The 21462-nt window shown below is 38.9% G+C and overlaps 2 protein-coding genes across 3 annotated transcripts; both read right to left on the bottom strand.

The window, feature by feature from the left end:
• Positions 1-342: 342 nt before the first annotated feature.
• usp4 (ubiquitin specific peptidase 4 (proto-oncogene)) lies at positions 343-14545 on the bottom strand. Its single transcript, XM_041782827.1, has 22 exons — positions 14296-14545; positions 12978-13105; positions 12739-12869; positions 12535-12661; positions 12294-12439; positions 11637-11698; positions 11325-11465; positions 9960-10077; positions 9668-9841; positions 9390-9548; positions 7356-7580; positions 7054-7137; positions 6848-6942; positions 6572-6754; positions 6167-6381; positions 5800-6021; positions 5633-5703; positions 5437-5552; positions 5202-5351; positions 2297-2400; positions 1846-1934; positions 343-1679 (listed from the first exon to the last, which is right to left on the bottom strand). The coding sequence occupies exons 1-22, from the start codon at positions 14445-14447 to the stop codon at positions 1557-1559; spliced, it is 3015 nt and encodes a 1004-aa protein (XP_041638761.1). The 5' UTR covers positions 14448-14545; the 3' UTR covers positions 343-1556.
• A 1550-nt stretch (positions 14546-16095) lies between these two features.
• On the bottom strand, positions 16096-20680 carry emc3 (ER membrane protein complex subunit 3). Of its 2 annotated transcripts, none has more exons than XM_041783073.1 (9): positions 20380-20680; positions 19894-20065; positions 19759-19816; positions 19495-19588; positions 18936-19040; positions 18730-18811; positions 18507-18586; positions 17006-17088; positions 16096-16922 (listed from the first exon to the last, which is right to left on the bottom strand). In XM_041783073.1, the coding sequence occupies exons 2-9, from the start codon at positions 20046-20048 to the stop codon at positions 16794-16796; spliced, it is 786 nt and encodes a 261-aa protein (XP_041639007.1). In that variant the 5' UTR covers positions 20049-20065; positions 20380-20680; the 3' UTR covers positions 16096-16793. The 2 variants fall into 2 exon arrangements, with proteins under 2 accessions (XP_041639007.1, XP_041639006.1); XM_041783072.1 differs by having other exon boundaries at positions 20465-20680.
• Between the last annotated feature and the right edge of the window lie 782 nt (positions 20681-21462).

Here is a 21462-nt window from a genome sequence, read left to right as displayed (position 1 = left end):
AAAATTTATGCCACAGAACAAGACTTGGTGTGATATTTCTGCTGACCGCCATCTGGTTTCACTACAAGACCCCTGGGACTGAGTATAATTATTGCATATCATACTCAGTAAATCTAGTACAAGACACCTGTTACAGCTGTGCTTCCTTAGATTATTTTGTGACTCAAAGTTCAATCACATTTTCTTATTCTGTCCTATTTTATTAAGCATTTCAGCCTATGATCACTGGAAGAACAATTGGCTCAAAATCTGATGAGGTCCAGCTGTCCTGACCCCATGTGATGACACATGTAGATTGTTCCTCAGGAACAAAAAGCAAGTTCAAGTTTCATGAATAAAGCACCACTTTTATACTAGTTTATTATGCGTCACTCAGTGTGCTTTGAAGATATCAAATAACAGAGCCATTTCAATACAGAGCTGCAGTAATGTACAAGACTAAGGACAAGCCATTGCATGTGAGCTTGGGGTCCAATCAGGCAGCAATCAAAAATTCTTATAAGACACATTAAAAATGATCTGGAAGTGTATGACAGACCATAACTCTTTATGCTAAGGCCAAACCATACAATTCTGTCATGGCTAGATACCCAAGAAGCAGGTAGATAATGTACTCATGGAGAATTCAAAGTGCCTCCTTTTTTGTCAGGTCGCAGGAATTAAAAGGCCGCGTTTGCATTGTGATTACAAAAAAAAGGAAAATAAAATTGTTAGTGGGGTGAGATTTCTCTTGCAACTTTACACCTAACTGTGTGCCATGGAGAGAAAAAAAGATGGCAGACCAGGAACAAGGTTACACTGCTTCTGCCAAAACTGATGTCGAAACGCAGATCTTAAAATGTTGTAAAACAAGACACCACCCGCTTTATGGTTTAAACCGAACACAGAACCTGGCAAGCCAGTAGAACAGCTGCCACAGCAGTTCAGCAGCAACAAGATCCCCATCAGTGGTTCACTCTGCGCAGATGGAGGAGGGGAGATGGATTCTTTCAACAAGCACATTTAGTGATGTTTTGTGTGCGCATCACACTGATAAAGTCTGCTATCAACACAGCAAGATTATCAGAGAAATCTAGGCACAATGCCAGAATCCTGCAGAAAGAGAAAACTAAAAAGCTGGTTCATTTAACCATGAACACCTTGGTATGCTTTGGTTGAAAAAACATTTTCATTTGGCTTTTTAAATATTTCTGACTGTTGTTAGGGGCAACAGAAACATTTGTTTACCTACGCATTTGAGGGCACTTCTAACATTCTGTTTATCCAGTGAGAGGATCTTTATGCATTTAAACTCCTCTGAGTTCCATTCTAGTAAACTATGAATCAGAAGAGCACCCACTGCAGAGAGAAAGTGCCTCTGGTTAGACTCCTGACAAGGCTGTTGGCTCTATTTGACAATGTACGAGACAGAAATCAAATCAAAACACAGGGAGGGGAGGGTTATTGATGATGAGTCCATGTGGAGTCCTCTGTTTCTAAAGTAGCTTTGTGTGTGCGTCAAAGTGTCTCTATTTGCCGTGGGTGTTTCAGTGCGTGTCCCGTCTCATTAGGGCTCTTCAGTTTGTGTCCATTTGGTCTTCGGCTGTTTCTGGGGCTCCTCCCAGCGAGGCCGAAGGCTGAGGTTTGGAGGGGGTTTCCTCGTCTCTGCGCTGATAGAACAGCACGTAGGCTGCTTTAGTCTGCAAGGAAGAACAAGATAAGGTTATGCTACCAAAACAGGGACACTCGACACTGAGGACACAGAGCCAAAACGGCCAACAGATGCAAAAAACAACAAATAAAGCTTGTCTGAAAACATTTAACTACAGGATGCAAAATTCTAAGAAGCCAAGAGTTGAAACTCACCACAATCTGGTCTTCTGTGGCAGAGGAAACGCTGCTATCATCAAAGTAATACCACTTTCCATCCACCTTATTCTTGCCATAAGCTGTGTCTGTTAGACAGAGAAGTGTGAACAAAGAACTGCTCAGGTTATTTTTTAACAGGAAGAGATTAACGTGTTATCAGATAAACCCACTATGAATAGAGAGAGAAAATCCAAGAGAACAGAACCTCAACAGACAGCATTTGGAGAACAAATACAACTGATTACAGTATCCACAAAGGTACAATGGCCTTTTAGCAGACCACCTGCTGAACATTTTAGTTTGATGTTTGAAGAGTAAACTTTGTAACTGAAGAAGCTGAGTAGAATTGTTAAATTGCCAGCTGATAAATTATTTGTAGTTTAATAAAGGATGAACAGCTCGTCATGAGGAGGGAAAGTGAAAACTAGAAAAATGAGGAGAGACTTACAGTGACCCCCTCCCATTCCTCCATAGTGGTTTGACACGGCGATGAGGTCATACGTGTAAGGGCCGGCCTTAGGGTCACATACAAACTCGGACATGTTTAGATCCCTAGCAAAGAAGATGCCATCAGATTCACAGGAGCAAAAAACAACATTGCCATCACACTGAGTAAGTTATTAAACTCACAACAACAAGGATATAAACAGTGCATGATCACATTGAATGTGCGAAACTGCATGAGCTTCCTTTGTGTCAGACAACCTCAGTGAGCATGACTCAGCTTTTTCTGAACCAGGATCTTAGTTACATTTTCTCTGCTTCCTGGTTTCTAGTGGTTCAGGTTCCTCAACAGACATTAGTATGTTTCACTCAGTGTGTACAATGAGTTAGGTAGTTGTTAGGCCACATGATCCTGTGGCAATTTCCTTGTTTCAAACACAAAGGAAATTGTCCCCTGACAACTGGCAGAGTGTGTTAATGACTCATACAGGGTTTAAAGGCTACCTTTATAGGCTGAAATAGTTCTGCAACAAAAGGACAAGGACACTGAGGACAACAGTGGAATTGTTCTTTGGAGTAAGATGTCAGTTCTCAAGTTCACTAATTCAAAGTACAACAGAAACAATCCTCCTTCCTCAGGTGACTTTACTCTGTGTGTTTTAACACCATAGCTCCCTCTTGTGTCAAAATCACACTGATGCTGGCATTCCCCACTGATGAGTAACAGAAGAATGTGCACCCATCACTCTAAAAAAATATATGGAGTAAGTACAAAATACTGCAACTGCACAACAACTGAGGAAAATAAGAAAACTTGAATTAATCTCTAGATGTGAAATATTCCACATATGTATTTTGAATGACATCTGGAATGCACCAAAATGTGAGAAGCAGGGATGCAATGATGCACGCAACTCATAATTTGGTAAGTATCACAATGCTAGGTTCACAATCCTGTCTTCCCATGATACAATTTTCTAATTTTGAAGTTGCACCAATAGACCAGCTTGCTAATGCCACATTATGCAAAGTGGGAAAACGGCCCTGGGTGTACAGCACAGACAGAGCTGTACACACAGACTATGTGTTGTAGCTATAAACACACAAGCTAGGTGTGCCTCAGCAAAGAGAAGCTTTGTAACAGTTCCTTTTGTCTTCTTTACTTTAAAAGGAATCCTGCATGATCAGACAAATTCACTTTATTGGATAGATATCTGTATCTCTCGTATGTATACTGAGCAATAAAAACTCGCTAGATATCTGCATTTTGAGTAAATTTGAGCATGTAAACTTAACTGGAGGCTGCCATGTTTTGGCCCGCACTGGTAGTGTAACACCACTTGGCCACATTGCTTCTCGGTCATGCCTATGCAGTAACTGCCTGTTTCAGACTGTCAGTATGTTTTTCTGCTTGCAGCTGTTGTGCGAGTCCGCTCTGGTACACATCAGGCGCAAGTTTGCTGCATATTGGTTTTGACTCCATGCTGTAATTGCCTCGTCATTCCTCCTAGGTTTAGCCTTAATAAACCTCTCTACAAGTGACTTGATTCAGTGTACAGTGGAACTGTGCTGGGAGCTTTAAAAATAAAAGCAATATGTACAAATGAAGGGTGTTTTTTCAAAGAAATGCTAAAGCAGACCTTTACTTTGAAAAGCACAAATAGGAAGTGTTTTTGTACCGTTTTTCTTTACCTGCAACATATTGTACAGTGTGGAAACAGAAAGTTTCATAAATATTAGCAGTTTGGAGAATGACTATATTAGCACGACAAATGCTCATGGCCTTCATCTGGTTCATCAAGAAACATATTTCAGACATATTCTACCACTGTGAGTGTACATATTTCTTACAATAAGGTAAATATAGCTCTCTTTTTATCCCTTTTAATGTCTATTTTGACTGATAACCAGTGGTGCAAAACATAAAAAGACAAGTCAAGACCTCAAATCTCAAAATTCTCTGTGCATGAGACATGCATATCAGCTTGTGAGATACAGTCTTCAACAGCCAGTTGAGGCATAGAGTTTGGTGAGGAGTGCTGTGGTCAGACCAAAACATGGTGGCCTCCTGGTGAGTTTATCAGTTCAAATTTGCTTAAAATGCAGATATCTCGCAATTTTTTGTTCGATATACATGATACAAATATCTATCCAATAAGGTGAAATTGTCTGATCATGCAGGGTTCCTTTCAAAGCATCTGCGCTGCCCCTGTGTGTGCATACACTCCCCCCATCTCTCTTTCTGTACACATGCAGGCTGGGGAGCAGAGTACATGAATATATAATCCAATTCATATTATAGTCATACTTATATCTCAAATGAGAAATCCTCACTATGTGAGCATGCAAACACAAAGATTGATCTGTGGTCAGAAGTATCCCCTTTCAGCAAATATTAATAGATTAATACTGATAACTTGTAAAAATCATGCATGATAAAAACTCTGCTAACCTGTTAACTGAGGCAGTGAGGAAGAGAGGGGCATCTTCTATTTAAATTGATCATTTTATCTTTGGTATGGAATAAGGGTAAAGAATAATACAGGGAATAAAGGTTGTGACAAAATGTTCTGGTGGAGATTAGTTTCAGTTAATATACCAGGGGAACACGAGGTCCATGTGGTTAGGTCATGCCCCATGTATGTGGGTGGCCTAGGTTCAAGTCCAGCCTGCAGTTCCATTCCTGCATGTCTCTCCTCCACTCTCTATTCCCAGTTTCTGGCTCTAACTACGCTCCTCCTCTCTACAAATAAAGGCATCAAAAGCCCATAAGTATATCTAAAAAAACAGGAAATCTGACACAATTTTTGAAGACCTTTTACAAAAAAATTGAATAAATAAAACATCAATTACACAAACAGAGCAGTGCAGAAAAAAAACACAAAAAGTTCTTAACTTTCTTTGCATACCTGATGGGGAAGTCCACCACCGTGTCCAGCTTGTCCCTCCAACACCGGTTGTAGGAGAAACGCTTCAGGTGAACTACAAGAATGCGAGGCAGCGACCACAAGTCAAACTTTTTTGTGGCTTGTTGGTGTTTCTTACATGTTGGACAATACCTGTATAAAGAGATAATTTATGTCAGAAAGGTAGTGATACATGTTGGTTTTTGACACTAAAGTAGGTTGTAGCAGCGACTCGTACCATGGATCATGTTCTCCAAGTGTCTCCATGGTTGTGAAGAGCTCAATGCATTCCCTCAGAGCCACGGTGGCCTTCTTTTTCTGGGGCTGAAGCATGCTCTCATGCTTTTCATAGGCCTACACACATTTGCAAAATAAATAAACAGACTATTCCCACATCCTGTCACAGAATTGTATGATGAACATTACCCACTGACCTCAGCTTCCTGCTCATCATAACACAGTTTCTTTGACTCTGTGTCCCAGTCGATGGCCACTGTGGAATGTGCTGCAGAGAGAAGAGGTGGGAGGAGGGCTGCGTCAACACAAAGTGACTTTTATGAGTAAAGCAGAAGAAATAGGAAGGTAATAAGACAACACTGACGATTGAGTTTGAGGACATTTCCGTCACAAGGCAGCGGGCTGATGTTGGCTGTTCCATATGAGTTCACTATGCTAAAGGTGAAGAGTTTGGCTGACGAAGAGCACTGCTTGGCTGAAACTCCTTTTGACCCATTTTCCAAGTCAGAGGTGTCCTCTTCCTCCTCTTCAGACTGGCCGTTCTCTGGATCTGGACTCACCTGGTGGTCCATAGCCTCCTCCTCACCTGAAAGAACAAAGGTTGCATCTCATGAATTTTGAGGGAGTTTTGTTGTACGGTAACATTCGAACATTTACTTGGTAAACACTCTGATCAGTGCTTCCTTTGCATTCATTTAATTCAGTCATAGATGATTAAGTGCACTGCATACCATCATAAAGCCCATTAGTTTCATTGCAGGTCCCTGAGTGGTTGCTGCCATTGCTGGAGCTGGCACTGCAGGACGCCCCATCTGACAGGGGGCTACCACAGCCTCCCAAGCTGGACGATGTGGAACATTCAGGAGCCTGGCTGCAACTGGTGAAGGTGGCTGAGGCTGAAGACCTGCTTTCACTGTTAGGGCTGTGAGACTGCTTTACATAGCGTCTGCACAAAAGAGGGAAGAGAGGGGATTAGTTAAACTACAAATACACTCCTGCTTCTACTTTAATTAAACCCTAGCCTGGATTTGTTTCCCTCCATTGCCTACACTACATCTTATTTCCACTGGCTCTTAACACACTTTCCCTGCTCTGCCATGCAGTGTGCTTCCTGTTCTTTAACAGTCGGTTCTTACCCGATCCTCTCAAAGATTTTGTCGTAAAGAACGTCTGCGATTAGGTTATGTCGGGGCACGGTGATAAGTAAAGGCTGACCAAACAGCATTGTGCTGGCAGAGCTTCCTGCATGCTTGGAGTGGCGCTCCCTGAAGTACACAGGCAGGTTCATCCTCTCACTGTCCTCTTCCTGTACCTCATACCTGCAGAAGGAATAACAGGACAAAACTTGCATGTTTAATAGAGCAACTGTTGAATCGTTTCCACACTTGCATCATATTACCAAAAAGACTTACACAAAGATGTCATCTTTTTCCATGATTTGGTTGAGGCCATCATCTCGTCTGTAAATTTTATGGAACCTATGATTGTAAACGTCAGCCACCACCATCTGGAATGCAGGGCAAAGGGAGCATGTATTTAAAGAAAACTGAAGCTGGAATCAAAGTACTTTGCTTCTTATAGTCATAGTTTTACAGTATGAGAGGCGCAAAGTTCTTACATTTTCAGGAGGGAAACCACAGAGTTTAGACAAGGCGCTGCACAGATCTGACACTGTACCGAGTTTAGGGACCACAACTCGATACTGTAAGACAAAGAAACGCAGACATGCAATATGATCATGTTAAACAGTAAACCTGAAAACAAGTTTTTGTGCTTTTTAACAATTAGTTCATCACTGGCAAGTAAAAGCCAACTCTGTTAGTAGGAGTTGAAAACAAATGTTAGATTTTATTGGCATGTAATAATGCAAGTTTTTCTGTTATGGGTACAGCCAATGGTAAAAACCTGATTCCACCTCACCTGTGTGGGTCGGGACTGAGGGTCTGATCGCACCAGAAAAACCTCCATCGTTCGGTCCTTCTTCATGGGCAGAGGCAGTGTGAGGTAGCAGAATGGGTCAAATGTTACAGACACCTTGGAGCACTCTGGGCACACCAAAGTGGATTTGAAGAGGCCGTGGAAAATATCCACTATGATTGAATCGTTGCGCAAGCGGTGGTTTGTCCAAGCTTCCTTGGCAACAATCTGAGAATACAAATTATCTTTTATTAGAACAAATTTCAAAATCCATGTGTGAAACCTGCTCTCATAATGTAATTTCTTTAAAACACAGATCAGCTGATCCTATAAGAGTCAAGATAGAAACACAAAACAAGTGCTTTCACAGTGTATTCCTGACACCATAAGGTAGCCATCCCCAGATGGTGGCCGGCGGGCCAGGTCCGGCCCGCCAGCAGATGTCATCTGGCCCGCGAGACATTTGGGAGAAAAAAAATGAAATTTAAAACTATTCATTTTCAATATTTACTTACTTAGGAGTTTAAAATACAAATTTTCACTAATTTATCATGGTCTTTCTATAATTATAGCAAGGAAAGGATGTAATACGATGCAATAAATGAGTTAAGTATGGTATATTGAACCCTCGTAAAAAGACGCACAGCAGCGCAGCTCCTTCATCACCTCAGCTCTGCAAACATGCTGTCCAAAAAGAGTCTGATACACATTGCCTGATTTTTAAGACCGAAGGAGAGGAAATTTTTGTCTAATTTTGTTTTTTCTTTTTTTAAGATAAAGAATTTACCCACCGTGCACAGCTGCACGGACTCTCATTGAGTCCAGCCCTGCCCGCACCTCTGAAAAGTTTTCTGCATCTCAGGCCTTAACGAATGTCAGAGGTTTTTGCCTTTTAAAACAAAACTTCTATCCCTGAGGGGATTAAAACAGTTGCTCTCAGGATAGCAAACACTTTACCTGTGTAACAGTCCGTCAGCCACAAACACAAACATGTCTTGCTTTGGTGAGTGACTCAGTTCAATCTCCAGCTTGATATAATCAATAGTTATAAAAATGTGTAATGCCAAACTAATATAAACTAAATTTATTAACATACGATTTAATTTTATGTCAAAATGAAGTGCAATTATGGTCTTGATCACCAACATTTGAACGGGACATCGTTTTTAAGTCCTGTGGCGTATTTCACTCCAGGTCTCATCAAACGGTAAAAATTCCTCTCATAACGATAAAACAGACTCTTTGTAACCGAACGTTTAATCCTAATCCAGATACAGGCTGTCCTATGACTTGAAAGGTCAGCATTTTTGGTCTTGGTGCAGCGCTAAAAGGTTTCCAAATTGCACACAGAGATGCGCCACTTCATGACACATGCAGTGATCTCAGGGAGATTCCAAGAGAACGGACATGCACAGGAATGACTGTTGTAGCGCAGACATGTGTTTTCAGTCAAATTTTCACTCAGTTGCTGAGGGTTTGTAGCTCTGTGAGCAGTATGATATGAGCAGTCAGTCTCTCTCTCTCTCTCTCTCTGGACGCTGTGCACTGATCCCAGGTCGGGAGAAAATAATCTCCAGGTCAGTCTTGTAAATTTAGCATCACTGGGTGTTAAAAACATTAAAAATGCAAAAAAATTGCCACCTGATACAAGGACAGCATATTTATGACTGACCTGCTTAGATTACTTGCAAGTAAATCCTGTCTAAAGTAGCTAATTAAGCCATACTTTGTGTGCATGTGTGTATGTGTCTAAATATATATCAGTGGTGTAAAGATAATCGGATATGGATTGGTTGACCGATCTTGACATCAGTTATAACATTAGATATCAGTTCATCAATTGCTGCTTGTTTTCATAGCCCGTTCCGCCATGCTCTGGCTCAGCATCTGTAAATTGGAGCAATTTATCTGTGTTGCATGATACATAATGCAATCTGTGTTTTTTGTATCATGTTGGGGATTACATCTTTTGACAGAAAAAATAATATCATATTTATATCACATTTATAGTACTCTTTTTCAAAATACTCAAAGTACCTCATCTGGTCGGCCCTCTGCATCCCTTAGGGCCAGATAAGGCTTCTTCTTGACGCGGTTCAAGTCTTCATGGAGTCCGTCCAGCAGAAAGGCCAACAGCTCCTGTGAGTCCTGCTGCTGGTAACCTGAAAACTGGGGGGCAAAGCGCCCCACCTGGGTCTGGAAACAAAAGATGTGACTTAACTTTGACTGTGGATTTTAAATGAGGAAAGAACCATTTCAGTTTGATCACTGTGCATTCACTTTTGAAAAATTATTCTGACACTAATTTCACTCACTTTGAAGGTGCGTGGAGCCACATAGCTGCTGCGGCTCAGCCACATCTGCTTTACTAGATCAGCATAAGCCTCTGCGATCTCTCCCCTCATTCCCAGAGGATTCTCTCGGTTTATCTCTGCCTCATATTGGTCTTCTAGGAAGTACTCTGTAAGTGGGGATGCGTTGCTCAGGCACTGGAAGAGGAAAAGTACAGAATGGATTATGCAAGAGCAACACTCAAATGCAAAATATTACCTGACAGTCTCTGGAAATAAACTATGACTGTAGCATTATTTTTTGTTTTTCTTTTACCTGGAGGGCAGAGTTCATGAAGCATGTGTTTCCCAAGTTACTGAGACCACATAGTCCAGGCTGTGACTGGGACTCTCTGTAGTTGTAGGAGGAGCTGTATGAATTATAGCCTCCCAATCTGCTGGAAGAGAAAACTGTTACTGTTGGTATCCATGAGACATTTTAATAAGAAGACAGTACATCAGAAATATGTTAAAATGTCACTCAGATATGCTATTTAGATTATACACTTTTGAAATTGTGGCCCACAGAGAAATTCTTATAATATTTAATTCAATTAGGTATCTATGACACATAGATATCAATTAAATTCTTTTCTATACTTATCATTATCAAACAGGGAAACATTTTGCCTAGATCACCATGTGTCTCCTGTTTAACAATCTTCCAATACAGATATTTACATTTTTAAACTTAAATCTGCTCATACAGACATTATACCAATAATACTGTGCATCCCTAGTTTCAACTTGGGACCATAGTTAAACACAGACTCTAAGTATTACTGCCACTGAAAGTATCAAGCCACCTCTCTTGGTGGTCAAATCAGTCATAAGAACTTCCAAAGCCTTTAAATAAAGTGCCATTTCATCAAGTCAGCATCCAATCCCGAAAGCATTTCTGTATTAATATCAACCACATGCACACAAATCTTTGTCTACTGCATATTAATTATGCCTTAACTACTATTACTCTCTTAAAACTAAAATATTTTGCACAGGTTTGTTCTGGACTCATTTGTTATAATACACATTAAAATGCCTGACTATTAGCTCCACAAAATGCTTTCCAATACAACAGCCCTGTCATAAATACATCTCCTATGAAGTATGTTTCTTGTTTTTGCTGTCATTTTTATATATAGCATTGTTGGTCTCAAAACGACTAAAGCGGTGTAAAACTGATACACACAGAAAGCAAAGACTCTAAACAGTCAACAGAAAACAGACTAATATTTAAATTAGTCAAAGCAGAAGTGGTCAAAGAGCAGAAGCATGAAACAGTTCTGCAGAGTGTAATAGAAAAGGGATTCTTTGTTCTCTTTTTGTTCTTCAAACATAGACCTTGTGCTTCCGTGAGGGTCTATAGGAATTCAACGTTAGCCTGATGTAGAGATATACCGACTGTCTTTACCTAAGGATATTGATTTTAACTTATTTTTCTCTGCTACAATTTGAGAGGTTGGAAGCTGGAAAAGAAACTGGTACAGAAGAGGACTAAGTTTGCTACATAACTACTTAAAATGTGTTTATTCCACACTGACATGATGGACAGAGGACAGCAGGGCCACCTTAGGTTAAGAGAGTTATTGTATATGTATTGGGAAAATCATGATGGGATGATGTATAAGGAGGGAACTCTAGCCTGTTGACAGAGGTGGTGCTGTTGTTAAGTGTGTAGCCAGGGCTGCTGTCTCCGTTGGTTACTGTGGAGGAGATACTGGCTGTGGAGTTGGAGGAGAGTTTTGGGGAGGTAGTGAAGTTCCTTGATGGGGTTGTACTGGATCTGTTGAACAAGATCAAAACCCACGTTTTACAGAATACAACTGAGAAATAGTTACATATATCAACATATCCATATGTCATTTCTATTAAGTGCTTCGAATAATGAAAACTCTCAATTTTTCCTGAATGATTTTGCAAATTTAGCAAAATTTAAGCAAATTTATTTGCTTACTTGGGATGAGAGGCTTGTCTGGGCCACGTGCCATCCTCATTCTTCCGCTCGATCACAAGCACCTGTGGGACAACAAGCTGAATGAGAGCCAAGTAGAACACCGCCACCTTCATCTAAGAGCTACTGAATCTCAGGCCTGAATTTAATACCTTCTTGTGCTGCCAAGCATTATCTGCTGAAGATTCATCCACTACACTTTGATGTGTGATTACTCTGCTTATGGCCTGTAGTTTAAATTTTGAAGTGAAGGGATGTAACAAATTGTGTGGAGTAGGGACACAATAGTGTCGATATCTCTACAGTTAAATACAACAGAACACATTAGCGCCACCTTAATTTACCCTTGCAATTTAACAGAATCACATACTTGGATGATGACATATAATAAAGCTGATGCATAACCTTACTTCTCTTGTCACGATAAGCATAACACATCATAACCTTAACAGTTTACAATGCATTTTAATGCAGGGCTAATGTTTTGTATTGCATTAGACTCTCAGATGTTCCTGTTATTTTTTTACATCGCCTGTGAATAAATTATGTATGCAGAGTGAGTACCCTTTTGTTATTGCACTGTGATGTTCTTCAAAAGAAACGTGAAAGAGACGGTGTATACGTGATCTGAAGGTTATATGAATAACAGATCTGCACTACCTGCCCCTGGAAGAGACCAGCATCCTGTACTGTGCTGTCTGGCTTGTTCAGCTGCTCGTAGGTGTTGCTCATGTATTTGTTCCAAAGCCGTGTCTCCTTCTCTGATGGGATATTGAACAGCGTCCTCATCTCCTTCTCTATTGTGTCTGGAAAAAGGATATTTTTTTTACACAACATATTTAATAACTGACAATACAAAGATTTTTTTTAGGTTTCAAAGTCTGATCTAGTAAACACTTACCTATAGTATCAGCTTTACTAAAATGGCGTGTGATCACCTTGTCCATGTTGTCATTCTCACACAAGTTAAGCTCCAGCAAATAGACCTCCACCTTACAGTGCTTGACAAACATGCCGTGTTCAACAACCTAAACAAGGAAGAGGACACTAAGTGACCAAACCAATAAATGAACCACCATAATAAAAATAAAATCAACAGCTTTACCTTACGAACAATGGGTCTCTGGCCATCAAGACAGCCATACCAGCTGACAAGCTTATTCCATGCCTCAGTGGGTACAAGGACATAGTCAAGCTCATCTATAAGGTGCTCTTTCAGGGCCTGAGTCTCCTGGTCTTTAGGACAAAAATAATTGTAACTACAGGCTAAAGTAAAACAAAATGTATGCTTCAATTTATTCAAGATCACTTAAAATGATGTATCTTAAGTGATAATGTTTTTACCTGAAAACAGTCCAGAGTTATCAATTGGTCCTGGATAGAGGCTACGTTCTCCAACATTGTACATGTCCCAGCTGTCAAACCCAACATACTTCTTCCATTGTTTGAACCATCGGCTGTCTATTAGATACCTACAAAAGAAAGCCATAAATTACTTCAAATGTATTTCTCTTGCGTTTCTGGACATGTTTAACAGGAGCAGAAGGGTCAGGACATGAAATGATAAAAAAGCATCAAGCTGAGCGAGATAGTGCACTCAATCTTATTCCAACTCAGAAGATTATGCAACACCAAACTGCCTTGGCATTTGCGGATATAGCAACAGCAAGCTAGTTTGACTTAATCTCATCCCAAGCAAGAAATCTGCTTTACTTAATAGGCTTGTTAGCAAGTGTTAACATGGTAAGATGTTTGGTCATGGACCCTGTTTTGAAGAAACCACTTTCAAAACAAATACAAGAGGATGTCCCTGTCTATTAACATGAAGTTAAAAACCTGAGCAATGCTTGCGGATAGTAATTTCCGTTTGAGAAGTATGAAGACATTGTAGATTATTGAAACTAAACAGTCATGAGACACCACTAACGGTAGCGCCTTATGAAGTACAACAACTACATGAGCAGTCAGCATTCTCTTCATTTCCATTAGTTAAGACAATTAGTTTCACTGCCTGTAAATGAAACTGTTTATGTGAGGCATCTTAGATACATCTGGCTGCACTCTGCCCAGGCCTGCATCTTCTGTTTGATGGGAAACTGACTTAGCCAACAAGGGCGGCTCGACGGTTAGGAAACTTGTCAGGCAACTTTAACAGGGATGTCACAAACGTACGAGCAGGTAAAGGCATTGCATCATATTCCTGTCAGCAGGTCCGTTTTCTGATAACTTCACTTGCAAAGAGCCGGTTAGACTGGCAGGAGAACCACCACAGAATACAGGGCCTGTTCTACCGGGGTACTAGCCACCATATCAGCAAACGTCACTTTACTTATCGCACAGCAGACATTTACGTCTTAAGTACAGGCGATGTGAATAAGCCGTTATTATTCCCGTCATAGTTTGGTTGTTTACGTTCACATTTTGTCCAGACAATGCTTTATAAATAGAGAGAATAAAGTGGGACTGGTTAGCCGCTAGCCTGCTAACTTGTTTGATATTAGCTTGCCAAAATATCTGTAGCACAGCAGCTTTCGATTTCCATACTTGCAGCCATCAGGGTCGTTAGCCTGCTAGCTTTAGCGTGTTAGCATTTCCTGTTCCTCACTAGCTAGCTAATGCTAACTGAATCACCAAGGTAATGTTGGCCGTAGCCGAATCTTACCATTCGTCACCCTTTCTTAAAGTTGTTTTCAAAAGAGACCCAATAGCCTGTTTTTGACTTTCTGTTGAAGGGGTTGGCATTTGAGCGGCTACCGGCTCCGAGTCGGAGTCTGCCGCGCCGCCCGACTCGGGTCCGCCTCCCTCGGCCATCATGCAGCGAGTGTACCGGTATCGTGAACGCGCGGATTGAAGAGCCGCGCTTGAACGCGTATCAGAGGGCTGTTCACGGGAGTCGTTCTTCCTGTCTGCTGTAGCTCTCTCGGGTGACTGATACACTTATCAGACACAGAACAGCTACATATCGAGGGGCAACGTGAGACCAGGAGAGCCAAACTTTGCCATGCTAAGGACCCCATCAAGCAGAAGCCTACAGCAGACACTCCCCTCATTAAAAAATGTGACAGATACCAAAAACAACACATTTTTATAACACTCCATTGACTCTTATCAACAGTAATACAGCAATGCATTCCTTTTAAGTATCCTTCTTTAACTTTTTTTTCTTCAAATTTTCTCAACCATCATCATCAACAGCAATGATAAAGCTCAACATAATTTCTCACTCCTGATCATGCCATACAAGATATGTTCTTGGTTTTGCATGTATTATTGATTGAAAGTGAAAGATCGGCATAGTACGGTGGCCTGTGAGTGCAATGCAAAATGACAACGTATGAAACACTTTTACTAAGCTTGAAACAAATTAACAACAAATTAACCAAAACATTTAACATATTTACATTAAAAAGACACTAACAAATGTACAAAAAAAACACAAGTTGACATTTTACAAAACAAATGTAAAAAAACAAAACAAAACACACATTTACAAAGTGTGAAACACTTACAAAACTTGAAATAAATTTTCAAAGTCCAAAAAAATTACAGTCTGAAACATATTTATCAAAAACATTTTTGTATTTCATGAAGCCAAATTAAAAATTAAAAATTTACATTTAAATTCTTAAGTTTACATTTTTCTAAACAAATTCACAAACATGTAACAAGTTGTGGAACATGTGGACAACCTCTGAGACAAACTTACAAATAATGGTATCTTATGGAAAGGGAATGTAATAAGGGCTGGGAGAGTTCAATTTCAAGTTTTTTAGTGTTTCATACTTTGTAATTTTGTATCAGACTTTGTAAATTTGTTTTAAGTTTTGTAAACGTGTTTCAGTTTTAGTAATTTATATTAGACCTTTTAATTTTATTTCAAGTTTTGTAAAAGTGTTTCAGACTTTGTAAATTCAGATCACACTTTATTTTGTTTAAAGTTTTAAATTGTTTGACTTTTCAATTTTATATATGGCTTTATGGATTTGTTGAATATATCTATTTTTTCCATCTGTAAAAGGGTTTTTCTAAGAAGTAGTTTTCGTGTAAATTTTTGTTTCAGAACATGTTTTTTCATATTGAAATTTCAGGCCACAGAGTAAATGTAATGAAAAAACAGTAGTATACATTATATATATAGTATAGTATAGTATAGAAAAATAATTAATTCATTTTAACATGCAACGGCATTTAAAATAATATGTATACATTTATATATATATTTTTTTCTTTTTTTAAGTCACAGATAATGTCAATTAATAAAAAACACTGCTAGGTCAGCAAGCAACAAAAAAAGCGTTAGCATTACTTAACAGAGCATTTTAGAGTGATGATCTCAGCATCAACAAACTTTAACATACTCCTCAAAATATAACAGCTGCTAAGTCAGTAATTAGGATTACAATTTGATTCATTAATCAAAGTTTTGACTGAAGACATGCAAAGTAATAAATGAAACCATGTATATTTTCAAAACAGACTTTATGTTGTACAAAACACAAGGAGGCTACATTATAAAATAAACCATCTACACACTTCAAAAACAGATTTCAAACACACAAACATTTTCTCGGCCAAAAATTAACAATTTCTGGGTCTGCATCCAACAGAAGGTAGCTGGCACAGACCATCTCATCTATCCCTCAGTTTAATTAAGGAGTCAGTAATGATTGTAAAATAAATTAAACATTATTCAGGCATGTAAAATGGAGTTGTTTACTGTTTTTTTAAAAACATTTTGTTACAAATGAAAATCAAATCAGCTAGTCTAGCTGTGCATGATATAAGAAAAAAACCCTAAATAGTTCACATTCTATTACCTAATGGCTTATAATGGCATACAATTGCAAGCTCATAATGCAATTCAGTAAGCAAAAAGCCACTTTATTTCTCCCAACATTTCCCTGTTCTCAAAGTTCAACAACAAAAGCAATGTTTTCTAGTATACATTAGTCAGCATGGAACCAGTGTACATTATGTTAAGATATTTCATGAACAGGAATGGAAAGGAACTGTGTGTGAAAAACAAGGACCACATACATGGGAATGTAAACTTTGCATAACATAAAGGGATTTGTCCCATCTCTGTTGCCTGGACCAAATGCAAATCCCTGCAATGAATATTTTTCAAATTGAAGGCTCCAAGTACAGGACATCAGGACATCAGAAGATACCGCTTGGCAGGTCCTTGCTAAACATGCCATCAAAGTCCAGCTCTCTGCTCATCAGGTCGTCCTCTACGCTCTCCAGTGCCCACTGATGGTCAGTCAGCTCCAGTGCTTCCCACTCAGCCTGAAAATGAGGAAAAACATCACATGAACTTCCAAGCAAAGTCCAACCACTGTAAGTAGTAATGCTATAGTTACAGTTAATACCTTAAAGGCTTTGTTTGTGTCAGCAGGCATGGCCATGGCAGCACCACTCATCTGTTCCTGCATGATCCTCGACTGATCTGCACCTGTAGGCATTGACAAAATGATTATCTGTGTGATAAGCTATCACCACTAGTGATGGTAGATCATAGAATTGACCATACTCCAGTGTTTCTTCTGACTTTAAGGATAATAGAATAGGTGGAAAATAACTGCCAGTATTCATGTACATCTCAGATTCATTCCACAGATTTTGTCATACAGCTCATGCGATTTATGTTTACATTCCAGTTCATGTGAAGTTTAAAAAAAGCTTTGCTTCTAGAGATCTGCATTGCAATGAATCTTGCAATAAAATACATTTTTGGAGAGGGAAATTAAATACATTGTGTAACACTGAAAAGTTGTGGCAAGGGAATACATATGACTTTCTATGACTGTGACAGTCTGTGTGATCCCTGTGCCTATACAGGTGATGTAAGTTAAGTTACTTCTTCCTGTCACTTAGTAGGCATTTCTCAAACAGCTCCCTCCTCTCTCACACTGCATTTGTCACTCTGTTTGAAATCAGGGCTGAGGTTTCTTCTGTTAAAGTTGACAGGTCAATTACAGCAAGGGGCGTTGGGACAAACTTTATCCATTCCCATGGAGACAAGAACAGTATGACCATGATTTTATGTCACTTAATGAGTTTTTCACATAAATAATGCAAGGCAGACTTATTAAAATCACCACATGAATTAAAAAAACAAACTTTGTGGCATTTTTTTTATATACAATCGTTTCATTTGATATTACAAGATCACAATTTTTTTTCAAGTCCTTGTAAAGATAAAACATTTTAATGTCAATATTTTTTAACTTGAAATTAGATCCTGATTTTAATGTAAATGTTTTGATCATCTTATTGATACTGCTGTTTTGTTTTGTTTTTTGAAAATGCACTTGAGTTTGTGCATTTGATAAGGCAGAACTTTACAGTTCGGACTGTCTCCATGATGAATAATAAAAGCTGTTATATCTGTTTATTAAGTCTGCATCTTTGTTAAAAGGTTTAAGGGCCCATTCTCACTTAATTCTTTGAGGCTTTGGACAGTACTTGATGTGGTAGACCCTCCCGAAGAGTACATAAACAGAGTAAGAGTGTTGAGGGATTGGGTGTGGGTAGTGGTTCAAGAAAGGCCATGGGGGAAGCAAACAGCTTATTATAGATTATAACACTGCCACCTAGCAGTCAGGAGTTCAGACACAACACAACATGAACCACTGCTAAAATATTGAATAGTTTTTTTAAAGTATACCTCAAAGGGTATTACACAAAACAATCAGCAAAATTCTTTCATACATATTTGTTACAGCTTAAAGCTTAAACAAATATACACATTTCCTTTAACTTTTAGACTCACTGAGAATCAGCACAAGCAGGAAAAAACATTGCGAAGTCTACAAAAAAAGTTATAATTACAAAAAAACAACACTCAAAAACAAAATGAGCTGAAATTACCATTGTCTTGTCCTAGAATTAATGAGTACATGCTCCGTAGTCCAAATACGTTCAGGAAATACCATGACGCCGAACTTACCCTGAAAGATTCAAATACACAAAAAAGAAAAAAGAAAAAAAAATTAGGAGGTTGCACTGGAACTTAAACTTACTTTTTCTTGTAAACAATGAAAGCATATTGATTTACACAATTCTCTATGCAGATCTGGTTCAAGTTGTTTACCAGGAAGCATCAAGTGAGAGCAGCTCTATGCCCTGCTGCAGCATTGGCTTGAAGCGGAGAGTTAGAGGGAAAGGGACCTTAGCTGTGTGAAACAGAACAGAAATAACTCAATGTAGAATTTCTGTGTAAATGGTATCATATATGTCAGTAAGACAAATCATTCTTTTTGAATGCCACCAGGGGAAGAGAGATAGATGAGTCATTACTTGTTACAAATCCTGAAAAGGTCCAGTTGATCCAGCCTCCAATGAGGATCATGGGAAGGACGTTGGTGACATTTCCTTTCATCATGTCGGTCAGCATGCTAGGATCTTTGGAAAGATAAAATAAGCAACAACTTGCACTCAATGAAAACTCTAATAAGAAGCATATAATCAGTTGGCTTGTCTATTAAAATGTAAATGTGCCACATTATCCACGTTTGTATTCATAGAGGCTGGTAGTTCTCTACTGGTAGCTGTTCTTGGCAGACGCTTAGATTGTCAGTGTTAATTCTGACAGCTATACTCATTAGTCTTAGTCGTAAGGAGAAAACATTCATTAGGTTTAGTCACATTTGATTAATTTCTACCCTTTATAGTTTTAGTTCTGTTTCAGTTAACAATGACTAAATAACATTTTAGTCCAGTTCTAGTCCATAAAGTGATTACATTTTAATCAAAATTTTTAGTCAAAACATTTAATATAATAATTTATTATAAAGGACTTAACATTTAAGACAGCATTGTCATATTCTAAATACTGGTAAATAAAGCATAGATGTACCTGTCATGGGAGAAGGTGGAACAACCTTTCTTTTGGTCTTCTTAAAAAATCCATCTTCTTGGTTGTTGAAGTAGAATTTTCTCATCAAAAATGACTGAAAAAGAAAAAAAAAACATTTAAACGAGATTAGCTCAACAAATATGTTGCCATGCAAACCGGGAATGGGAATTTGTGCTGACTCTGTGTTTTATGTACTCTAAACAACAGAGTATATATATATATATATATATATATATATATATATATATATATATAAAGATCTACCTGTTTTGGGATGTACTTTCCATTCTCTCTGAGAATTCTGCTCCGAATAAGCACCTGGCTGGATTTAAAGAAACCCATTAGTTCCTTGTGTTTCTGAAATATAATTCACCTTTAGATTGAAGCCAAATGTCGTACCTGTCAGAAACCTGCTCTAACGTCAACTTCTTGTCACTTTGAAGAAGAATAGAGACATAATGCCGGATCACTCCGACAAGGAAGGTGATGAAGACAATAGGTAACACCACCCAAAGTCGAATATTGGAGTCCAGCAGAAGCTCTGGTTCAGCCATGAAGACTGGAGGCTTAACTGAGGATTCAAAATGACAAAGGGAGCGTGAGAGATATACTTTCAGAAGCCTGTGAGCCTCAGCTTTGTTTGTCTGACACATTAGTCCTCACTAATATGAGGCCAGCTTACAATAGCAAGTTGTAAAATGTAAATGAAAATATTTGTGAAGCTACAACAGAGCCTGGAGGGAGGGGTTGTCACATACTAGCTAGCTAAGCAGCGTCATTACGTTAAGCTAAGGTTATTGTAGCTTTCAAGCTACAATGGCAACATTAAATAACCACATTACGCCTGAACTTTACACAGTTGAAACAGCATTTTCTTAAGTCTACCAGTGTCGAGGACGCGTTAGACTGCCAACAATGCCCAAAGATGACGCTAATGTTTAGCCAGCGTTAACGTTAGCCAGCATGCTACCTTCTTCCTGATACCCGGGTCACCGTAAGTGGCGTGTCTTCTCAGCGCAGCGGCCACCGCTGTCAGTGTTTCCCAGCCGCAGAGTCTTTTATCATCCGATAAGTGAGGTAGCTAATTCAGGTAATTTAATATTTCGTCTAATCGGTCATCGCTCTGTTGTATGCTCGGTGGATGAGAGCTGATTGCTTTCTGCAGCTCATCCGCATCTCACCGGGACTGCAGCGCCACCGCATGGTGATGGAGCAAACTGCCTGCCGCCCTTATAAGATCACTGGGATCTGTTACAATAAAAAAACGAACCTCATAATTTATGATGTTTGAGAACATTGAGGGCAATTTTGACGACAACATTAGACTACTTCTTATGTAATACGGTCCAGGGAAAGTCGTGAGTTTAAATGTCGCTCTTAATAACCTCCTGAAACCCGGGCTTTTATTTAGAAACGTATTTCCTCTAAAATTACTGGAGACTTTAAAACATGAAAAAACAAATTGCCTCAGATTCCTAGACATTACCCCAAAAAGAATTTAAAATTCCTAAACTCTTTTTGTATTTCATAAACTACCCCTAATATTTACTCAAACACCCGTACTCTTGCTTGAATGTTTCAGTAAAACTTTGGAAGTAGCCTGCAGTTTTAAAAAAGCAAACCCACAAAATTTAAAGCAAATACCATCCACAATTTCCAGTCAAACTAAAAATACAAAAATAAATAAATAAATAAATAAAAAAAATCTGGCCAAAATCCAACGGAAAATAATGGAAAAAATTCCATGCACATTCCCGACAACATCCAGACAGATTTCATCAAACTACCAGTTAATTTCAGGAAAATTTCAGAGGAACCCCCCCCCCAAAAAAAGTCCTATCAATTTTCCCTGAAAAATACAAATACATCTATAAAAGTGCCATGTCAAAGCTAATCTACACCAAAACCTGAAATCATCTGTATAGTATTTTACGAAAAATGTCTGAACATGTAAATCAAATTCCATCC

The sequence above is a fragment of the Cheilinus undulatus genome, linkage group 3, assembly GCF_018320785.1.
Source record: "Cheilinus undulatus linkage group 3, ASM1832078v1, whole genome shotgun sequence".
Taxonomy (NCBI): domain Eukaryota; kingdom Metazoa; phylum Chordata; class Actinopteri; order Labriformes; family Labridae; genus Cheilinus; species Cheilinus undulatus.
Note: the sequence above shows the minus strand (reverse complement) of the source record. Positions and strands in the feature narration are given on the sequence as shown.

What these genes read in the sequence shown, in the direction of transcription:
- usp4 (XM_041782827.1), bottom strand. Translation starts at nt 14,447, where the DNA reads ATGATGGCCGAGGGAGGCGGACCCGAGTCGGGCGGCGCGGCAGACTCC. An exon ending in AGCACCACCTCTGTCAACAG is followed by an intron (nt 10,078 to 11,324) that starts GCTAGAGTTCCC and finishes CTCTTCCAGCAG; the next exon opens with ATTGGGAGGCTATAATTCAT. An exon ending in AGGAATGGGAGGGGGTCACT is followed by an intron (nt 1,935 to 2,296) that starts GTAAGTCTCTCC and finishes TCTGTCTAACAG; the next exon opens with ACACAGCTTATGGCAAGAAT.
- emc3 (XM_041783073.1), bottom strand. Translation starts at nt 20,048, where the DNA reads ATGGCTGAACCAGAGCTTCTGCTGGACTCCAATATTCGACTTTGGGTG. An exon ending in TCCACCTTCTCCCATGACAG is followed by an intron (nt 19,041 to 19,494) that starts GTACATCTATGC and finishes ATCTTTCCAAAG; the next exon opens with ATCCTAGCATGCTGACCGAC. An exon ending in CTTTTCAGGATTTGTAACAA is followed by an intron (nt 18,812 to 18,935) that starts GTAATGACTCAT and finishes TGTTTCACACAG; the next exon opens with CTAAGGTCCCTTTCCCTCTA.